Here is a 20,097-nt window from a genome sequence, read left to right on the forward strand (position 1 = left end):
GCTGTTGTGTAAGAACACGAGGGGATAACTGCAGCCAATGAGTATTGAAGGATTTGATTGAGATGTACAAAGTTTCTGTTGGTTTTCTTCTCCTTTGGGTCTCTATCTTGTCACCTCCGTTTATAGAAAGCGGAATATCTGGCCTTAATTCTAACCTTGGACCTCATAGAAGATTGTGCTAATGTGGCAATAGAGTCACTTGGATAGGAGCTCGTGGCGTTGGGTAGCTTTCCTTTGGGAGAACTTGTTGACACTAAGCAGGGGCTGCCCACCTTCCTGCCTTCAGGAGTGTGAGGCTGTGAGCCTCGCTGCTTCACGCTGCTTTCACATGCTTCTGAAGTACAGAGCAAACACAGCAGTGTAATTTGATAGGCCTTCGTTGCAATGTTATTCCACTGTGCCTGCTGTGGTATTGTTTTTAAAATGGCTTTTAAAGAACTTGAAGTTCTGTGTTGACATTCATCTTGTGTAATGATTACTCTCAATTGTTTTAGGTTGAGCAGCATTAAGGTGTGCTGTGCAAAGTGTACCGGTAAGTAGCACTGGCTTGCTCGGCCATGTACTGGTGGAAATAAGAAATCCAACACTGATAGTTTCTGCCTGTTGACTTTTACAATGTCAAGATACTAAAGCAGTACTGAAAAACAGGACATTTTTCAATGTTTTTATGTTGAAATGAATTGCCAGACCTTACATTTTGTGTTCAGTGAGAAAAAAGAATCCACGTAGCTGTACTTTCTGCTAGGAGGAAGAAAGAGTCTTCTGCTCAAAGTGCTGGTTGTTTATTTAGAAGGTTGAAAAAATATCTGTCTATTGGAATGTTTTCCTTGTGCTGCACGGGGTGAACTGTTATGTAGCTCCAGGGCGGTTCATGACAGAGAGATCTGGAGGTGGGGCTTTGGATTTAGGGAGATGGGAAGGAAGAGCGTCTGAGTAGTCAGCTGTCCTGTGCATTGTGCTTGCCAGATCAGCAGAAGACAGTTGCCTGTAGAATGCCATCTGCTCTTTTGTCTGCTTTAGCTGTCAAGACGTGGAGCTGCGAGAAGGGAGCTGGAACTGGAGCTGGAGCCCTCCCAGGAGCAGCAGTCCTGCAGGTAAGCTGCCCCACATTGCCCTTGTACCTTGCCAGGTTGAGCTTCAGGACGCAGCCGCAGTGCAGCATCTGTATTCTGAGTGCCAAAGGTGGGCTGGCACATACATGCTGGCAGAAAGTGCATCTGAGGGTTCGGTGAGGTGCCATCTCAAAGTGGGGTGGCGGCAGGGATCTCCTGCAGTCCATGACATGCAAAAAAAGTACTACTCCTATATTTGTCCTTCTGGGTGTTTGCTGGCTGTACCAGAAGCTGCTGGTTTTCTGCTTGCAGTCAGTGGGCAGCTCCCCTTGCCCTATGCCTGCTCCCACCCTGTAAGTGGAGGCTGCTGCCTGACTTGCAGCTGTTCCACATGGGTATAGGAAATCATGGGAGATGGTGAATTAACAGCCAGAAGTGCTGGGGATATTTCAAGGTGATGGTGATCACAGAGTGAGGTGTATCAACAACGCAGAGGGTGCTCTCGGCAGCAGGAGGATGCCGACTGGCTTGTTTCTCAAGACCTGAGATTTGCTCCATTTGCTTTGCCAGTTCCCAATACTTCTTTGTCACAAAGCCGTCTAATTATAGGTCAGATCAGTCTAAGAAAGTTGTGGTTCCAAAAGAAGGAAAAAGAAGGGCAAGGTAAGCTGTGTGCCAGTGAGTTCTGCCTTCCTCCAGAACTTCCAGGGCTCAGAAGGAGGCTGGTTTGTGGATTTTCATTTCTCCAAGGCTGTATTTGTTGGTGTAAAGCAGTGTTGAGCAGAGGGATTGGGCCACCTGGTCGAACACAGGAGGAGAGCACTGCAGTTCCTTGCCCATGAGCCCTCTGACATTGGATATGGAGGAGCACTATGCAGCATTAGGGAAAATGCACTTTAGAAGCAGGGTTTTTTTTTTTTTTTTTTTTTTGCTGTTTAGCACATAAATGAACTCAGGAAAACGTTGGCTCTCGGTGGACAGAACTCTGCTTCAGGAGGACTCTTGGTTGAACACCCTGCTTTACTGTTGGATGTGTCTGTAGACCACTAGGTGATGCAACTCATATCAGCTGATTCCCAACACTGAGAGGTGCGAGCCGCGTGTGCCCAGCAGCTGCCATGCTGCGAAGGGCAGCAGGGTTCTGTGAGTGGGGTTGGTGGTGGCAGAAATAAGCATCATCCAGCATTCCTGCAACTCCTGTTATCCCCCAGCCCTATGCACCTAAATGCACATCACATCATCCCATCCTGCTGAATGACCCACGTACTGCCACACAGTGTGCTTAGTTGACTTCGATCTGCTGCTCTGGCGTTCAGGTTACTTCTGTATACTCATGTTTCTTTAATGAAAACAAAGTGCTTTGCACGTGACAGTGACTTGCTAACACTCAGAGGAGCGTATGTCAGTCTGCATTTTTGCACTGGGAGCACAGGCCCATGCCATGGGAGGATCTGGCCCAGCCTGCTCGCAGGTACCTATAAACGTGTCCTCCTGGAAGGAGTTCCAGAAATACGCCAGGAATCTCTTTGCCCTCCCGATTCGACTCCATCTACCTGTCCGGGCACCTCTTTCCTCTTTGTCCCAGCCGTTGCTGTTTCTGCAAAGTGAAGGGTTAAAGCTAGGGTTGTGCTTTATCTCTGTGAGCTGGAATATTGCCTTGCCATAAGACCGAGCCGTCTTGAAATAGCCTGAATTTGCTTTCTTTTGGAAGCAAACGGAGCTCTCGGTCAGACGGTCTGACTTTCGGGTGGCCCTGCGTGCAGCCAGGAGTTGGACTCGACGATCAGCCAGCCCATCGATCGGTCGATTCTCTACGCAGGGACGTGGAAGCGGGAGGCGGCCGCTCCCTTGCGGAACTGCAGCACCACTGCCCCGTGCTGGCGGCCGTCCCTCCGGCACCTCGGCACGGACATCCTACCTACCTGCACGCCGTTAGCTGCTGCCTCCATTCGGGCCGACTCCCGACGTAAAGGAGGGCGGGCGGAGGGTGCGCACCGGCACACGTGGCGGCCTCCCGGCCCCCCCCCGGCGGGAGGAGGCGGTGCCGGGGAACGGCTGCGGGCGGCAGGTGAGCGGTGGGACCGGGGGGAAACAGGGGGGTGAGGGTGGGAGGTGCTGGGGGCTGGGACTGCGCTACGGGTGGGGATAGGGAAGGGAGAAAAGGAAGCAAAAAAAGAGGCAAAAGTGAGGGAAAATAAATAAAGAAAAACAAACAAAAAAGAACAAAAATGGGGGAAAAGGAAGCAAAAAAAGAAAAAAAAGAGGGAGAAAGGAGGAAAAGCAAGCAAAAAGAGAGGCAGAAAGGGGGAAAAGCAAGCAGAGAAAGAGGGGAAAGGGAAAAAACAAAAAAAAGGGGGGGGGGGGGGAAGGAAAGGAAAATAAAATAAGGAAATAGGAAAAGGAAGCTGCAGCAGTGAGGTGGACCGGGGCTGCTTCCCCAGCAATGCTGAGCAATTGATCCCACCACGTGTGGGATACTGCAGGGCAGGGCCCTGTGGGGGTCCCAGTGCTTGCAGTGTGTGGAGCTGTGCTCACACAGTGTTTGTGGCTGTTGGGGTAAGTGAATAAAAGGTGAACAACCTTGAGCAGGTTGGAAGCTCCCATGCGCAACAGTGTTCTGCTGCCTTATTTCCTTTGCATTCCTGTCTCACGCAGGGCCCTGCAGTCAGGTGGTTTTTTTTTTTCACAGACTGCTTGGTGTCTTTAGTAGAAGCTTCAGGATTCACCTATCAATTAACTCCTAAATTAGAAGGAGTACTGTCATTCTGATTGCCATGGCTGTGTGCTTGCCTCTCACTGTTGTAGCTTATGCCCTGCCTGCGTGTGGTGCTTGCCTCAGTTGCTCTACAGGCTAAAGGGATGTGTCCATCCAGTGTGTAATGCATCCATCCAGGTGTGTAAGTAGCTGTAGAATTAAATAATGGAAGAGGGGGTGACGTTAGGAGAACGTTGTCTGTGTATGGATTTGGAGTCCTCTAACTGAGAAAAAGGAAGGAAACCCTCAGCTGTGTGGCCGTAGATATCTAGGAGGGCAGTGGTTCCTACTGGGTCAACTCCAGGAATGAAACCTCCAGAGAAGTGCTTGTGCCAATTTTTCCCTTTTGGTAGGGTCATAGAATCATTAAGGTTGGAAATGACCTCTAAGGTCATTGACACCAGCCATCAACCCATGCCTACTGACCACATCCCTGAATGCCACATCTCCATGGTTCTGGAACACCTGCAGGGACAGTGACTCCATCACGTCCCTGGACAGCCTGTGCCACTGCTGTTCCATTCTTTCTGAGAAGAAATAGTTCCTAACATGCAACCCGAACCTCCCTAGCTCAACTTAAGGTTGTTATCTCTTGGCCTATGGCTTTTACCAGGAAGAAGAGGCTGACTCACCATAATCTTTCCTTTACCATCCTTGCACTGCACTGGAAGAGAGAGGGGTAGCAGGGCCCTCTGTCAGGCAGAGAATATAGAGGAGGGGCTCTAGTCTGCAGAACAGTGCAGTGGATGGGAAGGTGATAAGTGCTGTGCAACTGTTAGTGATGCTGGGAAGTGCTCTGTCATGTCATAACAGCACGGAAGAATGGAATAGAATGAGCAGGCGCCAGATTTAAAGCCAAGTGAAAGGAAATACTTCTCCCAGACAGCACATAAGGAAGCTGTGAAGCTAGTGCTGCAGGATGCTGGGGTTGCCAGGAGCAGGAAAGGACTGAGCAAAGCCCACCAAGGGCTGTTAAGTGTTAGAGTTGAGAGAGTACTGTGGTGGTGTTGCACTCTGTGGTTCAGCATCAGCCGTTGGCTCTGGTTGGTTAACAGCCTCGCGCTTCTGCAGACTGAGAAACAGCAGCAGTGCCTTCTGTCTGTCCTCCTTCCACAGGAAGTGCAGTAAGACCATGAACCTACAGCAGGGAATTGGGCACTGCAGGAGCTTGACAGAGGAGAAGAGCTGACGTGCTGGGCTCAGACCCACCAGCCGAAGGCAGAGGGAGTGTAAAGGGCATGATGAACATGCCACATGATGCCAGAGGGGAGGGCCATGTGCAGGAGCTGTTCCACGAGGAGGCCCAGCAGGTACGTGGGAGCCAGCTCCCCTTGCAGCCCAGCTGCACGTCCCCTGAGGTTTCAGCTGTTGGCTTCAGCAGCTCTGAAATTTGCACGTGTCCTTTATCTCCTCTAGAAACTCAGTGTTCTCATCCCTAATCTATTGGCTTTGTGTGATGACAGAGCTATTTGAACCTATTCTTCCAGCCCCAGTCTATCCAACCTAGTTTGTCTTCTGCTCCAAGAGATGCTGCATTGACCCTGTTCTTTTTGGTGGGGTTTTCAAAGCTCATCCAGTTCCAATCCCATGCCATGGGCTAGTTGCCACCTACTAAGTCAGATTGCCCAAAGCCCCATCCAGCCTGGCCTCCCAAAACACACCGCTTCCAAAGTTGGAGCTAAGTCACATCTTAACACTTGTTGATGGCAAGCCACGTGGCTATAATGGTCACTGACCTTCACACCACTTCTGCAGCCTGCCTGTAGAGTGTAAGGGATGAAACTAAAGGCTTTGCTTTCCTGCAGGAATCCCAAACACAGAGCAGGCCCTGGTGGAAGATCCAGCTGTTCGTGTGGGAGCCGGTGCTTTTTGGGACATGGGATGGCGTCTTCACCTCCTGTATGATCAACATTTTTGGAGTGGTTCTTTTCCTGAGGACAGGATGGCTTGTGGTGAGTGAGGGCTGATTCGGTTGAACATAAGAATGAGAATAGGTCATTTTCTCTTCACCTCTCTTCTCCATCAGAACCTGAGTGTTCTTGGTTTTGTGATGCTCATAGGCAATGAGTTGGTGAAGTCATCTGGTATTTCCTAGCTTTTTAGAAGGTTCCACAAAAATGGAAGGTGGTATTTTTAAGTGTTCCTGTTTTAGCTTTCAGAAAAAGAAAGCAGCACCACAACCACCAGCCTAGACAGTAGCTTGGGACATCCTGATGTTGCCCTGTTGAGGCAGAAGAATTGCTTTTCAGGCAAAGCACTTTACTGCAGGTAGAGCTAATTTAACATCTTCCCAGTACCACCAGAGCAGATCTCTTCCAAACATAACTGCATTACTTGGGGTCCCTAGTGTGTCTCAGATGGGCAGTCCACAGCCAGGTGGAAGTGTCCTCGCTGCCCAAGGGGCTCCTTTGTATGAACCCAACGACTTATGCAGGGTTGGGGCCTGTCTCTTCTCTCTAGCACTGCAGTGTGGAACTGTTCCTGCTGCAATTTGTTGTGCTGTCCCTTAAAATTTCCCCTCAGTAAAAGGAAAGCATCTCCAGGGAGTAGTGGAATTTGAGCTTCAGGCTCAGTCTGCAACACAAGTGCAAGTTTGTGTCACAGGCACAGTGAACATTTTCCAAAAGGAAGCTTGCACTTTATGTTGAGCACTTCTTCACTGAAGGCATCAAAAGGGAATATTGAGACCCACAGAGCTACAGAATCAGGTGAATCCATAGGGCAGCTGAGATGCAGTGGGGCTGTTCCCTTGCTGACAATAGGGTGCAAACCCTAACCCTGCATTCCACTGATCCTTGGTGGGTCAGTGCATGGGTGCTGTGCTCTTTGCTTCACCTCTTCCAGCTGAAACATGGCTTGTGCTTTTTGGTGGGAACTGCAAGCTGAAGAAACCGGGATGATTATCTTAGCTTCACTTTTGTTGATCTGATTTCCTCCATATCTCCTCTGAAAGCGAATTACTGCCGGGACGAGCGCAAATAAAAATGAAGTAAGTAAATAAAAACTGGAACAGCTGAAAGACAGCGTGAAAAGGAAGGGAGGAGAAGTCAAGGCTGGCAGAGCACACGTAGCAGAGGACGCACATACATGGATCCATTTGTCAGGCTTTTGCTGTAGATTTTCAGAGCTGGAGTTGGTAACGCCTGCAGTTGCAGGGGACCTCAGTCTTCCACATGTATTCAGTAACTGCTGCACCACTGCGCTGCCCACTTACTCTCCATCCTTCCAGCATGCATGCATAAGTAATCAGGGCTTTTGCCTCCCAGTTCTGCCTTCCTCCCACTGGTGTTCTGTTGGAAGGAGTTAGGTCTCTTCTGGCCCCGATGTTAAACCTTTATTCTGCCTAAAGCCCCATGTTGCCCATTAACCAGCTGCTGCGCTTGCCCGGTGCCTCCTCCAGGATCTGGAAAAGCCCAAGGCCATTTGTATGTTTGCATGCGTGTGCTTTTTTTTTTTTTTTTCTTTTTAACTGAAGCGTGTCGTATTTATTAACCCTTTTAACCTTAGGATAAGCTATGGAGGAAAAGGAACAATTGTCCTTTTAAAGGAGTGTCGGGTTATATTGGGCTTTGGGCTGACCCTGCAAGCAGCTGCATTTGTAACAAATCTTGGCTCTGTTCCCCACTGACCAGATAAAGCCCTGTCAAAGGCCGCGGGATGCTGAACCAAAATAGGATTTTATGATGATAGTAACATCCTGGATATGTTTCTGTTGTTTTGCAAAAAGAAGGGAAAAAAAAAAAAAGAGATCTGGGATTTCAACCAATCCAAGGATGAGAAGCAGTGCTGGTAATAAACAAACCCATATCAAGGCTAGCATGACCTCAGAAACTATTGGAGTGGGAGGAGAGGGAGCAAGGATAGAGAGGAGCGATGGGACAGGGCCTGAAACACGAGTCGAGGCAGAGGAAGTGAGGCCAGACGTGAAGTGGGCACTGGGAGAGGCTTCTGATGATGCAGTTGGGCTGGCAGTGTGCTGGACTAAGCAATTTGTCAGCAGGGGAAGGTGGGCTGGAGCACGGAGCAAAACTTTTGGAAAATAAATTAGAGCTGTGAGAGAGAGGTTTGGAAGGTCCTGAGTGCAGAAGAGGCACTTGAATTTGCATGGAGGAACTAAGTGCCTTCTCCTTGGCTCTGTGGAAGGCATGCTTTCACTGCACATAGGAAATGCAACCACAAATGGAGTGCCCCAAGCAGCGTACCCTGCACTGCAGGCAGGCTTTGCTGCTCACCCTACACCTTTGGCTGCAGCCGCTCCTCCCTGGCGCTTCCTCTGCCTGGAGCAGGAAGGAAGTTTTTATCAGCAGGGTGAAATCCTTCGCACAAAATGCGTGTGAGGAAATTGAGTGTGAGAGCCACCTGCTACTTTGCATACATCGGGCAGATAAAGTCCCGCGTGTGCTGGCCTATGAGCGCATTATTTATTTTCCAGGCAGTGTTTCCCTGGGGGTTTTGTTCTTTGTTATCGTTTGGGAGGATTGCAGCTTTTAAAGGTAACGTTGTGATAAATTAAAATTCCAGTGTGATGATTTTAATAGATCAGTTGTCACAAATCCCAAACATTTGGTTTTGAAACTGCTTTTTGTTCTGAAAGTGTTCTGTTTGTTTGTTTTTGGTTAATATTTCATACTCAAACATAATGAAACATGGCAATGGCAGCAACCCCCTCCCCGTGGTCATTGAGTCATTGTTTGGCATCATCCTTTCTCAGCCAGAAGCCGGAATCAATGATTCATGCGGGAGCCCAGTGATGGAGCAGAGCCTTATCATGGAAGGGTCTGTCCAGCCACAGGACGAGACAGCTCTCCTTCAAAAGGGCATCAATAAGATCTGTGAATTTAGCAATCAGTTACATTAATTGTATAATTAGGGTTTGTGTTGAGGTTTTGCTCTTCCTTTTCATCCGTAATGACTCCATAGCCATTGATCACAGGTAACTAGAAGTGGCTGGGTCCTTTTTCTGTCTCAACCGATTTTTCTTGTGTGAGTTGTTTTTTGTTGTTGTTTTCTCATTGCAGGGAAACACTGGTGTTGTGATGGGCATGTTTCTGGTGTCCTTTGTGGTCCTGGTTGCTCTGGTGACAATCCTATCTGGAATTGGGGTCTGTGAGAAGTGCAGCATTGGAAGTGGAGGCGTCTACTCCATGATCTCTACTGTCCTTGGAGGTCAAGTCGGGGGGACCATTGGGCTCCTTTATATTTTTGGCCAGGTAATTAGAAACGTGAGAAGATAATTAAAAAGAAAAACTAGAAAACTTATCAGTCTTTCTAAATGCATCCGTAAGAGCAGGCCAAATGGCACTTGGCATAGTTAAAATGGCAGAGGAGTTGGTTTTTGTGCAGAATGTCCATTTCATTCCCAAAGTATCCTTGGTGCCAAGACAGGCCTTGCCCTTAAGGAGGCATCAATCCAATGGAAAGGCAGTGGCCAGGGTGGCCACCTAAAGCAAAGAGCGCTCTGGGCTGCCATGTTGGCTTTTATGTGCTCACTATGCCCTTGGGGATGTGGGGGTACATGTGGACCGGGCTAGCCTTGATTGTTTCTCCAAATGGGGCAGAAGTGGAGCTGATGTGTGATGGGAGCTGGGCAGAGGGAAGGTGGTGTTTTGAGAGTCACAACTTCTGTGTTTTTTGAATGGCCCTGAGAAGCCATGGTGGCGGAGCACTGAAATGCATGTGTAGTAAACATAAAGAGTGGAAAATAATCTCTTAAATCTGTGATAACTTAACCCCCTCCCCCTGTAAAGATGTTATGAACAGTCTGAAGTGTGGTGAGCAGGCAAGAATTTTTATTGAAGTTTGCTTTAAAATGACTGACTTGCAGCAATCTCTGAAAACCTTTAAAAAACACAAACCAAAAAGAATCCCCTCTTCTCCTTTCACTTCAGATTAAAAGCAAGTGTCCATAAAATACAAATTGAACGCACTTATAAGCCAAGATATGGAAATGGGCCACACATGAGAATCCTTCCTGTAATATTTTCCACTCCTGCTCTCTGAGTGGACCCTGTCTGGGAAAGCAATCAGGTTGCAGCCTCTCCCAGGTGTCGTAAAACCTGGCCTCTGGCAGCCCCATCCTGTAGTGAGGCGTCCAGCTCGCATGGGGGCTGCGGGGTGGGAATTGGCAGCTTGAGGAGAAATGCTTTGCGTGCTCCCGAAAGCTGATGTGTTTCCCTTCTCTCTGGCTGTGCTCAGCGGACTTTTTCTGCCTTTTTCTGCAATAGCTGTGAGCTGCATCTCTGCTGCAAGCTGCACACAGAGAGCTGTAACTGGTCAGAAGTGGCGCAGGAACTGGGTATGTGGTCCTGCTGCCTTCAGTAATGAGAGGTTGCTCAGCATCCTGGGGCATGCTGCAGAGATGGGCTGGAACCCAGCGTGGGGTCCTCTTGTGATGCGCTGGAGGAAATGCTTGATCACAGGATTGTTGAGATTGGAAAAGACCACTAAGATCATCAAGTTCAACCTCAAACCATCCCCCACCATGCCCGCTAACCATGTCCCTCTGCCACATCTCCACACACAGCTCTTGAACACCTCCAGGGACGGTGACTCCACCCCCGCCCTGGGCAGCCCATTCCAGTGCATCTCCACTGTTTCTGAGAAGAATTTTTTCCTAATGTTAACCTTGAATCTCCCCTAATCAGGTCCAGCATGCCTATACCAGCTCCTCTAGAGATCAGCATGTGCTTGGTCATGGCAGCTTGGGTTGCAGGGCTGGGGTTTGATGCTCTTCTAAGCAGTCTCATTTTCTGAAGAGGCTCACAGTAAGAGCTGTTCAAAGAAAGAAAGGATTTATAGCCCTGAAATAGCTTTCTGCTGAAAGCAAATGTAAAGGTAGCACTTGTCTGGGTGTTACAAATCTGTTATGTTCTTCAGCCAGCAAGGTGTGTGTCTTGCAAAGGCTCTTAAGGAACTGATTTCTGCAAGCATTCAGCCTAGACATTCTGTTCTGATTTCAAGATAGGTAGTTCAAGCCCCAAGAAAGAACCCCTTGTTGCAGGGCCAGTGGGGTGGTATCTTGTTACTGTGCAAGGTGGACTGGGGACTTCACAGACACTTGACCCCTGATCTGGAGATATTGTGTTTTATTGAAGGGTAGGCTTCAAGGATGTTTGAGATGTTGAAGCTCCTTCCTGCTCTGCTCCTTTCTGAGTGTCCTCCTAACAACCCTTACTGGTGCTGATGTGCAACTGCATACCCTGGCTTGGTTTGCCAGCTATGCTGTGTGCTGAAAGGGAGTGTTGCTGAAATGTCCGTCCTGGAAACCTCTAGAATTGGGGTTGCTGCCCCACAGGGTGATCTGAGGGCTGAACCTGCAGCTGTTTTCTTGTGCTGCGGATGTCCCATCATATGGACTGCTGGCCACCCAGGAAGAGTAAGGGAAATAAACAGGTTTCCCAAGTGCTTGGGGAGCACGGACTGCACAATATGCACTCCTCAAATGTGCAGGCTCCCTTCCAGGAGACAGGGAGCCAGTGAAGCATCAGGCTTTACATCCAAGCTAAATACAGAGTTAAAAGTACACCCTAGGAAGCAGGGAGAGGAGAAGCATGTGGCTGCTGTTCAGACAGGTGCTTAACTAGGAGCCTTTCTTTCAGAGAAATAGAAGAAGCTAAAAAGATTGACTCATCCTCTTCTTCCTCGGATAAGCCAGAGAGGTTTCTCCTGGAATGTTAATTGGAGGTACATTTTAAAGCGAGGGGAAAGTTGCTGGTTGCTACTGTGTTGACTCAGGCAGTACATACAGTATCTTACCCGCACTGCCTTGACAGTGTCCTCTGTTGTGGCAGTAGAGTTCAGTGCCTGTAGGCCAGAGTCACCTTAAACATTGCAATGTGGCAACAGCAGGCTGAGCCCTGCTGCAGGCACTGCACCCACAGGATGCTCACAGACCTCTGTCCTTCAGTGTGTTGCAGGTGCCATGTACATTACTGGCTTTGCAGAATCCATCGCGGATGTACTGAACCTCAGCAACATCTGGGCAGTGCGAGGCATTTCCCTGGCGGTGCTGCTGGGGCTGCTCGGGATCAACCTGGCAGGGGTGAAGTGGATCATCCGCCTCCAGCTCCTGCTGCTCTTCCTGCTGGCTGTCTCGACGCTGGACTTTGTGATCGGGTCCTTTTCACACCTTGATCCAGGTAAAGCTGACGGTCCTGAGCACTGGGGAAATGGGTGTTGGTTCTTCTGGGGTTTTCTGTATAGGCAACTTTGTGAAGGTACACACACATCCAGGCAGAGGTAGTGCTCAGGGCTAACAGATGTGGCAGCAGGGCCTCTTAGAGCAGATTGCCCATGACCATTACAACTTTGTATGGAGGAGTTTTTTCTCTGGAAGCCTGGGGCATCCTTTAAGCCTTGGCAGTGTGATGTGCAGCTGACACTAGCTCTGGGCTGCCCAGCTGAGAAAGCACTGCTGAATTCCTTGCCCAGGGCAGAGGCTAGTGGTATGGAGAAGGAAGGTGCTGGGGTTTGGAAGAGTATCCTCTGTTTCCTTTCCCCAGCCTGACAGCAGCCTGCTGTGGGGTGCCCAGCATGAGGCAGGTAGTAGGGGCAGCTGGGGATGGGCAAGGCAGAGGGATGGAGTTCCCTGAGCACCCTTCCCCTCTCTGTGTCTTCATCCCTAGAGATGCTGGTTGGGAGCCCACCGCAGGCTATAAGATGCTCATGAGCACTGCAGCCAGCCCTGCAGCAGTCACTAAGTGTAATTAGCTGAGTAAACAGAAGGTGTCACCTTTTTCTTGAGTTCTGCTGCATCAAAAAGCATCGTAAGGGGGGAAAGTTCAAGAAACCCGCTAAAGCAGCTTGTGGAAAGGCATCTGCATTTCATATTTAGCATGTGTTCAGTGTGGAATAGTTGGCATGTCTTGAAGGGAAAGCAGCTAGCCTGCTCCAAGCAGCTGCTGTGCGCAGAAGTCCTTTTCTAAAGGAAACCATGAGGGTTTGCATTCCCTTAGTGCTCAGGGGTGACCTTTGTATAGACCCAGAGACCTATAAGGAAAGAGAATGAAGGTTTTTTGTTAGCTTCTGTGTTGTTTTTTTGTTTTTTTGTTTTTTTTGTTTTCATTCAGCTTCTGTTTAAGAGGACGGTCTGAGCTTGGGCTGGGTGCTGCATTTCCCCAGCAGGCCTCTGAGTGGTGCGTCAGCACCAACAGTGAGCATGGCCTCTGTGGGCCTGGGCCTCTCCTGTGCACCCGTTAGCAGAGCGCCTTCCCACCCATGCTGGGAGGGGTGTGAGCAGGTCGGGAAAGATGCTGGAGGTCTGTGCCGCCGCCAAGCACTGTCTGCTTGGGTTTAACCTCCATGAGTGTGCCTGTCCATCCCAAGGGCCTGGCACCCGAGCCCATGTGTGGTTGCACTGGGTGGGGGCCCCTCGCTTGTCCCCCCCTGTTCCTCAACTTCACACCCAGGCATGCACAACACGGGATGTGGGCCAAGCTCTCACTCCCTTCCTGTGGTTAGCCTTTATTTTTAGTCGGAGGACAGGCCCTATTTAGACAAAAGGGGTTCTCAGCAGGACTTCCCGCTGCTTTCTCCTTTCCCTCTCCATGGCTTGCTGTGGGGAGCACTCGGGGCTGCGGTCCCTCTTCCAGATGTGGGTGTCCCTGTGGAGGCTGCGGGGTTCAACCTCGGAGTAGAGCCAGGAATCCTGAGAGGCACTGCATGGAGAAGCTGTAAAGAGCAAAGGCAGGAAAAGCATTTGTGTATTTAGGTGCAGGGGAAAACAAACAAGCAAACAAAAGGTGAGAATCACTGGCACTCAGAATCAGACTTGCCTTGCCCAGGTGCCACCAGGCTGCAGCATCCCTCCTGCTTAGCCCCAGACATTGGCATGGTCCCAAGATCCAGAGCTTCCTTTGGGGGCCATGGAACTCTAAATTTCCCCATTGGATCCAGCCAGTGCTTCCCCAGTGATGGACATAGTCCCAGGTTACTGTGAGGGGTAGATGGTAAGGAAGGGGGTAGGTGGTAATGAGAGGGGCTCCCATGCCATCTTTCTGCCAGGCTCTGAACCAACCCAAGCTCAGTGTCACCTCCAGAAATGGTCACCCTCATGTAGCCTGCTGCCCCTCCCCCTCTCTCCCCCCCATGTCTCCTCATGGCTTTCTCTTCTTGCTAAACCTAATGCAGGTGAATTGAGAGCAGACAGATGGGACCTTGTGTCCACTATGCTGCTGAATAACGTGTTGCAGGCAGAACTAGGGTGCTTGGGTTTCTTGGCTTGCATAAATGCTGTAGATCCTTGCTTCAAAACCAGTCTGTGTTACTCTGAGGGGGAGCAGTGAACATAAAAGAGAGGATGCTGTCTGTCCACAACCAACTCCTCAGAACATCGTGTGAAACTTTTTGGCCTCTTCACGTACTGAGCATTAGAGTCATGGAAAAAGAAGATAAGACCGCTGTTAGTGCCCACGCTTTTATTTTCCTAGCATATCTCTGCTAATTTTTGTGTAGGGTGACTCCCAAATACTCCCTTCAATTAGGCGCCTGCTTTCCTGTTTTGGCAGTTGCTCACAGGTACCCTGCTACAGCCCAGCGGCTCTGTGGGAGCAAATGGGGAGGGGTGGGGTTATTTGGGGGGAGATCTGGTGTTAATTGGGTTGTGCTTTGTTTTGGTGGTGAGATGAAAGGAGTCGCAGTACAAGCAAAAGTGCCCCCCAACAACAGCCTCTTTAATGTTCTTAGAAGAGGGAAAAAATTAAAAATATGTATTCTGTTGGCAGGGTGTTAGATAATAGGAGGGTGGGGGTCTGCTTGAGTGAGCAAGGCCTGAGGTTTGCTTGGGCTGGGGCTCCCCTCCTGCAGCTTGTCCAGGAGCTGAGCCTCTCTCCTGGTGGAGCCCAGGCAGTCCCTCATCATGCTGGGGCTGCTGGGAGTCTTTGGAGCCCTCTGGGGCGCCGAGCATAACCCCTGCTTGCATCCAACCCCCTGCAGCCCCTGGGCGTGCTGCTGCCAGAGAGCTGCTGGTTGGGATTATTCTTCACACAAACCACATCCTTCGTGTCACCCGCTTCTGTTGTAGCCTTTTGACAGTATTCTCACGGAGCTCAGAAAAGCATTTATCCTCACTTCTTCCTCTAAGGATGAGCCTTGTGAAGGATTTCTCCTCATTGGGCGTCTCATGGCTGCCTGGGAGAGCTGATGCTCTCTCTCCTGCCAAGCAAGGGGACCAAAGGGGACATTTGCATGGGGCTGCTCTAGCAGAAAGGGAACCTGCAACTATTAAAATGATGTGTTTGTAAACACATCGGTGCTGTAAAGATCCCTAGAATGCTTTGGAGACTTTGATGGATTGAATCAATTAAATGTATTCACGTATATTTAACATGGAAATGATCAAAGCTTCCTAATCAGAGGATTTTGCTTGGCCTGGGCTGTTCTCTATTGTATTTTTGGGCACGAGGGGTGTGCCCGTTTTCTAAGAGAGGGTGCAGGAAGGATGTGTGTGTCAGAAGATGATCTGCAGCTAATCCCAGAGGCTTTATCCAGGCTGATTGCTGACTTCCTGGCTTGAAACACATCTGGAAACTGGCATCATATTCCAAGTAGGAATCATGGAGTGAGTGGCAGCAGAAAATCCCACTTTGCTACTGAACAAGGTAGAGCTAGTGGCGAATAAAAGCAGGAGGCTGCTAATGCGATCTTTATTTATTAAAAAACACGCGATTGCTTTCCCCAGGTTTTTCCAATTATAGCACATTGAATTGGAGTGACATCACCTTTGACTGGAGGCCAGCCTATTCAACAGTCTGGAGAAGAAATTTATTAACTGGTTACCTGCCAATTGTCTGGGCTAGGAGCTGCAGCACAGATGTGTTTTGAAAAGTGATAACATTGTTAGGGGGGCTTGTTTAGGTATGGACAGGAAATCTACATCAGTCTCTCTGAAGTAGGTGTTTAAGGCAATTTGGTTTAAAAAAAAAAAATAAATGATAAAAAATGTAGCTTGACCTGTCAGTTTTCTGCATGGTGTGTTTCCACCACGTCCCCAGCAGCCAGCAGCATCTCCCGCAGCGGTGGTGAGGAAGGGATGAAAGCTCAGGGATGGGAGCAGGATGCTGTTTTTAGCTTTCTTATGGATTTTCTTCAGAATCTGCAGCCACCTGGATTGCTGTTCTCTTGCCCTGTCCCTGCTGGCCGGACCTCGAGCATCCAGGCTGGAAAGCAGGTTATAAGGGGATTCAGTGTTCCAGTCACAACTATCCCAGGCTGTTCCCTGATTACTGCTGCTGAAGCTTTGAGTCTCCCAAGGACTTGAGAACCTGCTGATATCCTTTTTTTTTTTTTTGTATTGAACCTCACTGAACACCTGTGGTGCTCCCCTTGAGTTTTGTCCATACAGGAGCAAATGTCATCTTTAGAGTGTGTAGTGTAGGGGACGGTCCTAATGTTGGTTGATACCCTACAGCATGCCATTGCACTCAGGGGCAGGCTGGGAGACAGGGCTGCCTCATGTCTATCCCTGGAGCAGCAGAGGGTTTGCTTTTGTCTTATAGGTGTTAGTTTTTAATTCATTTAATAGCCGCAGCAGTAGGAATTAGGCTGTTGGTTCAGCCTGTGATAGTACGGGTGTGATAAACACTGCTGCTGTATCCCCCTGCTGCAGGATAGGTGATAACCCTCATGATTTATCGAGGCGATTTTGTACATGGTTCGTTTAACCTTTACTTCCTTTGCTGTTTCCCTGCGAGGCACTGCTAAGCTCATCTCCATCGAGCTTGCAACTAAACCCTAAAACACCTCAGTGGCTTCATTGGTGGATGCTCTTGCTGCCCATGCTGCCTGTTGGCGGATCCCCGAACTGGCAGGGAGCTGGCTCAGCTGTAGCATGGTGCCCTGGGATTTGTCCCTTATTAGACATTGCCTTCCCATGGGCTTTCTCCGATAAAATCTCTGGGTTCTCTGTTTTTGTTTAATTGTTTAATGCTAGGGACCTCACAAGATGGTCTGGGTGTGTAACATCCCATAATCCCTCCATCTCTCCCTGTCCCTGTGTTTAAACTAGACAGCTTTATTTAATTGCATTGATTTTTTTGTGTGTGCGCCGCTACATGATTCTTTTCAAATGATGGAGATTTTGTGCCTCCTTGTATTCCATCCCTGCAGTATTTAATTCCTGTCACAGTTCAGCTGTGCCCTGAATCAGCTTTCCTTATTAAGGGGTTTAACTTAAAAAGATGATTTCTGGATATTGGATTCTTTCTGCAGCCACTTCACTTCTAATTTGCATTCCTGTCCTGGGCTGCAGAGGAAACTTTGTGCAGGATATGGGTTCTTATCTACTGCTCATCGTCTTCCCTGCTGGCTTCTGTTAACAGTTCGTGGCCTTCTTTGACCTTAGGTGAGAGATTTTAGCCCAGTTGTATGTGCGGGGACCTGGTTTTCTTTTCTATCAAAGAAAAAATGTGTTCACTGAACAATGTGGGTTTAATAGGGAAAATGTATCCTTCCATTTAAACTGAATTCAGTGAATGGCTACAAACGACAACAAAAAATCCTTTAAGGTGACAGTGTCTTGCTCAGCCTCTCCAAAATCGAACATTTTTGATTCACAGTTCTGAAGCTAGGCTTTGAGCTGTAGCTGTGTGAATTCTATCAAGGATACTGAAAACCTCCCCAGAATAAAATAAGAAAAAAATCAAACAATCAGTTTGGGTACAGAATAATAATAATAAATATATATATATGGAATAGTTCTCTTTTAAATACCATTGTCATCTAGATAATATATCTGAACGTGGGAGCATGGGATGTTCTACTCGTGAGTATAGCACAAGAGCATGCAGATCATGGCAGGATGTAGTTGGTTTTGTTCCACTGTGTCCAACTGCTGACTCTGGGAAAGTGGGGATTCATAGAATCATAGAATGGCTTGGGTTGGAAAGGACCTCAAACACCATCTGATTCCAACCCCTCTGCCTTGGGCAGAGCTGCCAACCATTAAATCAGGCACTGGATTCAATTGACATGGGTTGGGCTTTGGCCCTGGCAGCAGCCAGTGTAGCTCTGAGCTAGGAACGGGGTCACTCGAGCTAGCCCAGAGGATGTGTGTCATCGCCTCTGCAGCTCCGGTGCCATTCGTTTTCCTCCAATTGTGCCTTGGCTCAGCCCAAATTCTGGTTTCTTAAAGCTGGAATTTTTCATCTGAGAAGTTCTGCAGAGCCACCCACAACAGGGACTCTGGGTATGGCTTCCAAGAAATACTACTCAAAATAAAGTATCCCATTTATGCAAAACATTTTCCTAGAAAAAGGTGAAGCAAGGGATGGTTTACTTCTTGTACTCCTTGTAATGAGCAAAACCATTTCCTCTGGCAGGTTTGAACAGTGCTGAACAAGCCAGGTAGCGGATACCACATCAAGATGTAAAATAGTCATGGAAGTATTTTATGTATTATGGCAAGACTGATGCTTAGCATTAAGTAATATAAAACATAAGTGGACTTCATAAATACCCATGTTAAAATATTTTTCTTTTTTTTTTTTCTTCCTAACCAAGATTTCAGATTTTCTACCTGCAACAAATGTCTTTTGTTGGGTCTTTTTTTGCCTTTTTGCAAAAAACAGTTCAAAATCACCAACCTGCTCAGCCAGCATAGATGCCAAATGACAGTATCAGCTCCTCCCATAGGCTTATGTCATTGGTTTTCCATGTCTCTGTGCCCCAGGAGCCAGTTGGAGGTGAAGCAGGTGGGTGCTGGTCCATGGGGCACTGCAGCAGGAGTGGGGCAGGAAAGAGTGCTCCCTCCACAGGGTTCCTGCCTGGCTGCAGGAGGGGATGGTGACCCAAGGATGAACATTGCTTCATCAGCACAAACATCAGGGACTGATTTAAGCAGCTCCCTTTGTTTATTATGGCTTCTGTGCTATTTTGAGCTGCTGGCCGGCTCCCACTGTTGCAGACCTGTTGAACTCTGGGGGATGAAGATGCCCATGACCTGATAGCTCTTGTAGCCAGGATGTGCCAAGGTTCCTGTGACATGAGGAGATGAGAGGTGGCACCCATGGGATGCATTTATTGCAGGTCACACACCCTTGGACCCTTTTGGGGTCACAGGGCAGACAAAAAAGATCCAGATCCTGTGAGGGTGGTGAGGTGGAACAGGTGCCCAGTGTGGTTGTGGATGCCCCATCTCTGGAAGCATTCAAGGCCAGTTTGGATGGGGCTGTGATAGTGAGCTTCCCTCAACTTGGTCTAAAGAGAAGTACTGCTGCTGATAGCAAGGGGTTGGAACTGGATGATCTCAAACGTGCCTTCCAACCCAAACGATTCTGTGGTTCTATGAAATACTTGGATTTACCATGCATACAAGGAGCTGATAGTCCCCGTGTGTGTTTTTGGCTTGTTTGCTTATATTGCGGAGATTTGCACGTGTGTGTGTGTTTTACAAAGTTGCCACAGTGCACTTCTTTGCTTTGGTGTGAATTTCCAGTGCCTTGATCTGTGCACCTCCATGCCTGTCACAGCACACCAGCGTATTGCAGCATCCAGCAGTCAGCCTTTTTCAGAGCACCCCAGACAAGGCAGCAGGATGCTCTGCTGTATCCTCACACTTCCCTTTGCAAATGCTGTCACGCTGCATGCTCATTTGTCCACTCACAACAGAAATATTTTTGCTGATATATTGCAAAAAAAAGAAGAAGTAATAATAATATTTGGGCTGATTGATTGCTGTGCAGCAGCGTTGCTGGCAGCCACGCTGCAAATGGCTGTCCCTGTGCTGAGGCAGGACCCAAACACCCTCAAACATCTTCCCCAACAGGTGCAGCTGAGGGTGGTTTTTGGGAGAGGGTTAAGACTGGGATTGCTCAGGGCTGCCGCTGCAGGAAGCTGCATTGTGTGCTGGCTTTAAACAGGAGGTTTGGGAGATCAGCGCTGGATCAGAAAACAGGGACTTGGGAGGAACAAACACTCGCTGCTTCAGAAGGGCGGTGATTTCCTTTTGGGTAAACACGTCATTAATCTAAGGGAGCACATTCTTTTCCATCAAAAGATAAGGGATTCGGGTTGCATTTCTCAGGGCTTGTTCTTTTTAGATTGTTTTAACTGTGGCTTTCACTCCTTCAATTACAGGCTTTATATAATCTCTCATTTTGGGTTTGCCGCGCTTATTATTATGGGTGCAGAGAAGGTCTCGGACAAGGGAACTCCTTTCCTCCTTCCTTTAAAAATGCTCTGATCCTTCTTCTCTCTGTGTTTTGCCAAGTTGTTTTTTTTTCTTTCTGTAGAATAAAATATTTCTACTTCTTGTTCCTTGCAATAGTGATGCATTTAAACGCACTTCTGCAGCTT

The 20,097-nt window shown here is 48.6% G+C and overlaps 1 protein-coding gene across 3 annotated transcripts in view; it reads left to right on the forward strand.

Annotated features, from left to right (window-relative positions):
* The first annotated feature begins 3,045 nt into the window (after nt 1–3,045).
* Nucleotides 3,046–20,097, forward strand: part of SLC12A8 (solute carrier family 12 member 8) — a 44,188-nt gene continuing 27,136 nt past the window's right edge. For 2 of the 3 annotated variants that reach the window (XM_042878005.1, XM_042878006.1), the window contains exons 1-5: nt 3,046–3,120; nt 4,924–5,117; nt 5,613–5,759; nt 8,826–9,017; nt 11,714–11,945. In XM_042878005.1, coding sequence (XP_042733939.1) covers nt 5,046–5,117; nt 5,613–5,759; nt 8,826–9,017; nt 11,714–11,945 — 643 coding nt within the window. In that variant the 5' untranslated portion in view covers nt 3,046–3,120; nt 4,924–5,045. Of the gene's footprint in view, nt 3,121–4,923; nt 5,118–5,612; nt 5,760–6,663; nt 6,797–8,825; nt 9,018–11,713; nt 11,946–20,097 lie in introns of those variants that run through there. The other variant, XM_042878007.1, reaches the window with a different exon arrangement.

Source organism: Lagopus leucura, unplaced genomic scaffold, assembly GCF_019238085.1.
Source record: "Lagopus leucura isolate 7727_CA_CO unplaced genomic scaffold, USGS_WTPT01 Super-Scaffold_100019, whole genome shotgun sequence".
NCBI classification, from domain to species: domain Eukaryota; kingdom Metazoa; phylum Chordata; class Aves; order Galliformes; family Phasianidae; genus Lagopus; species Lagopus leucura.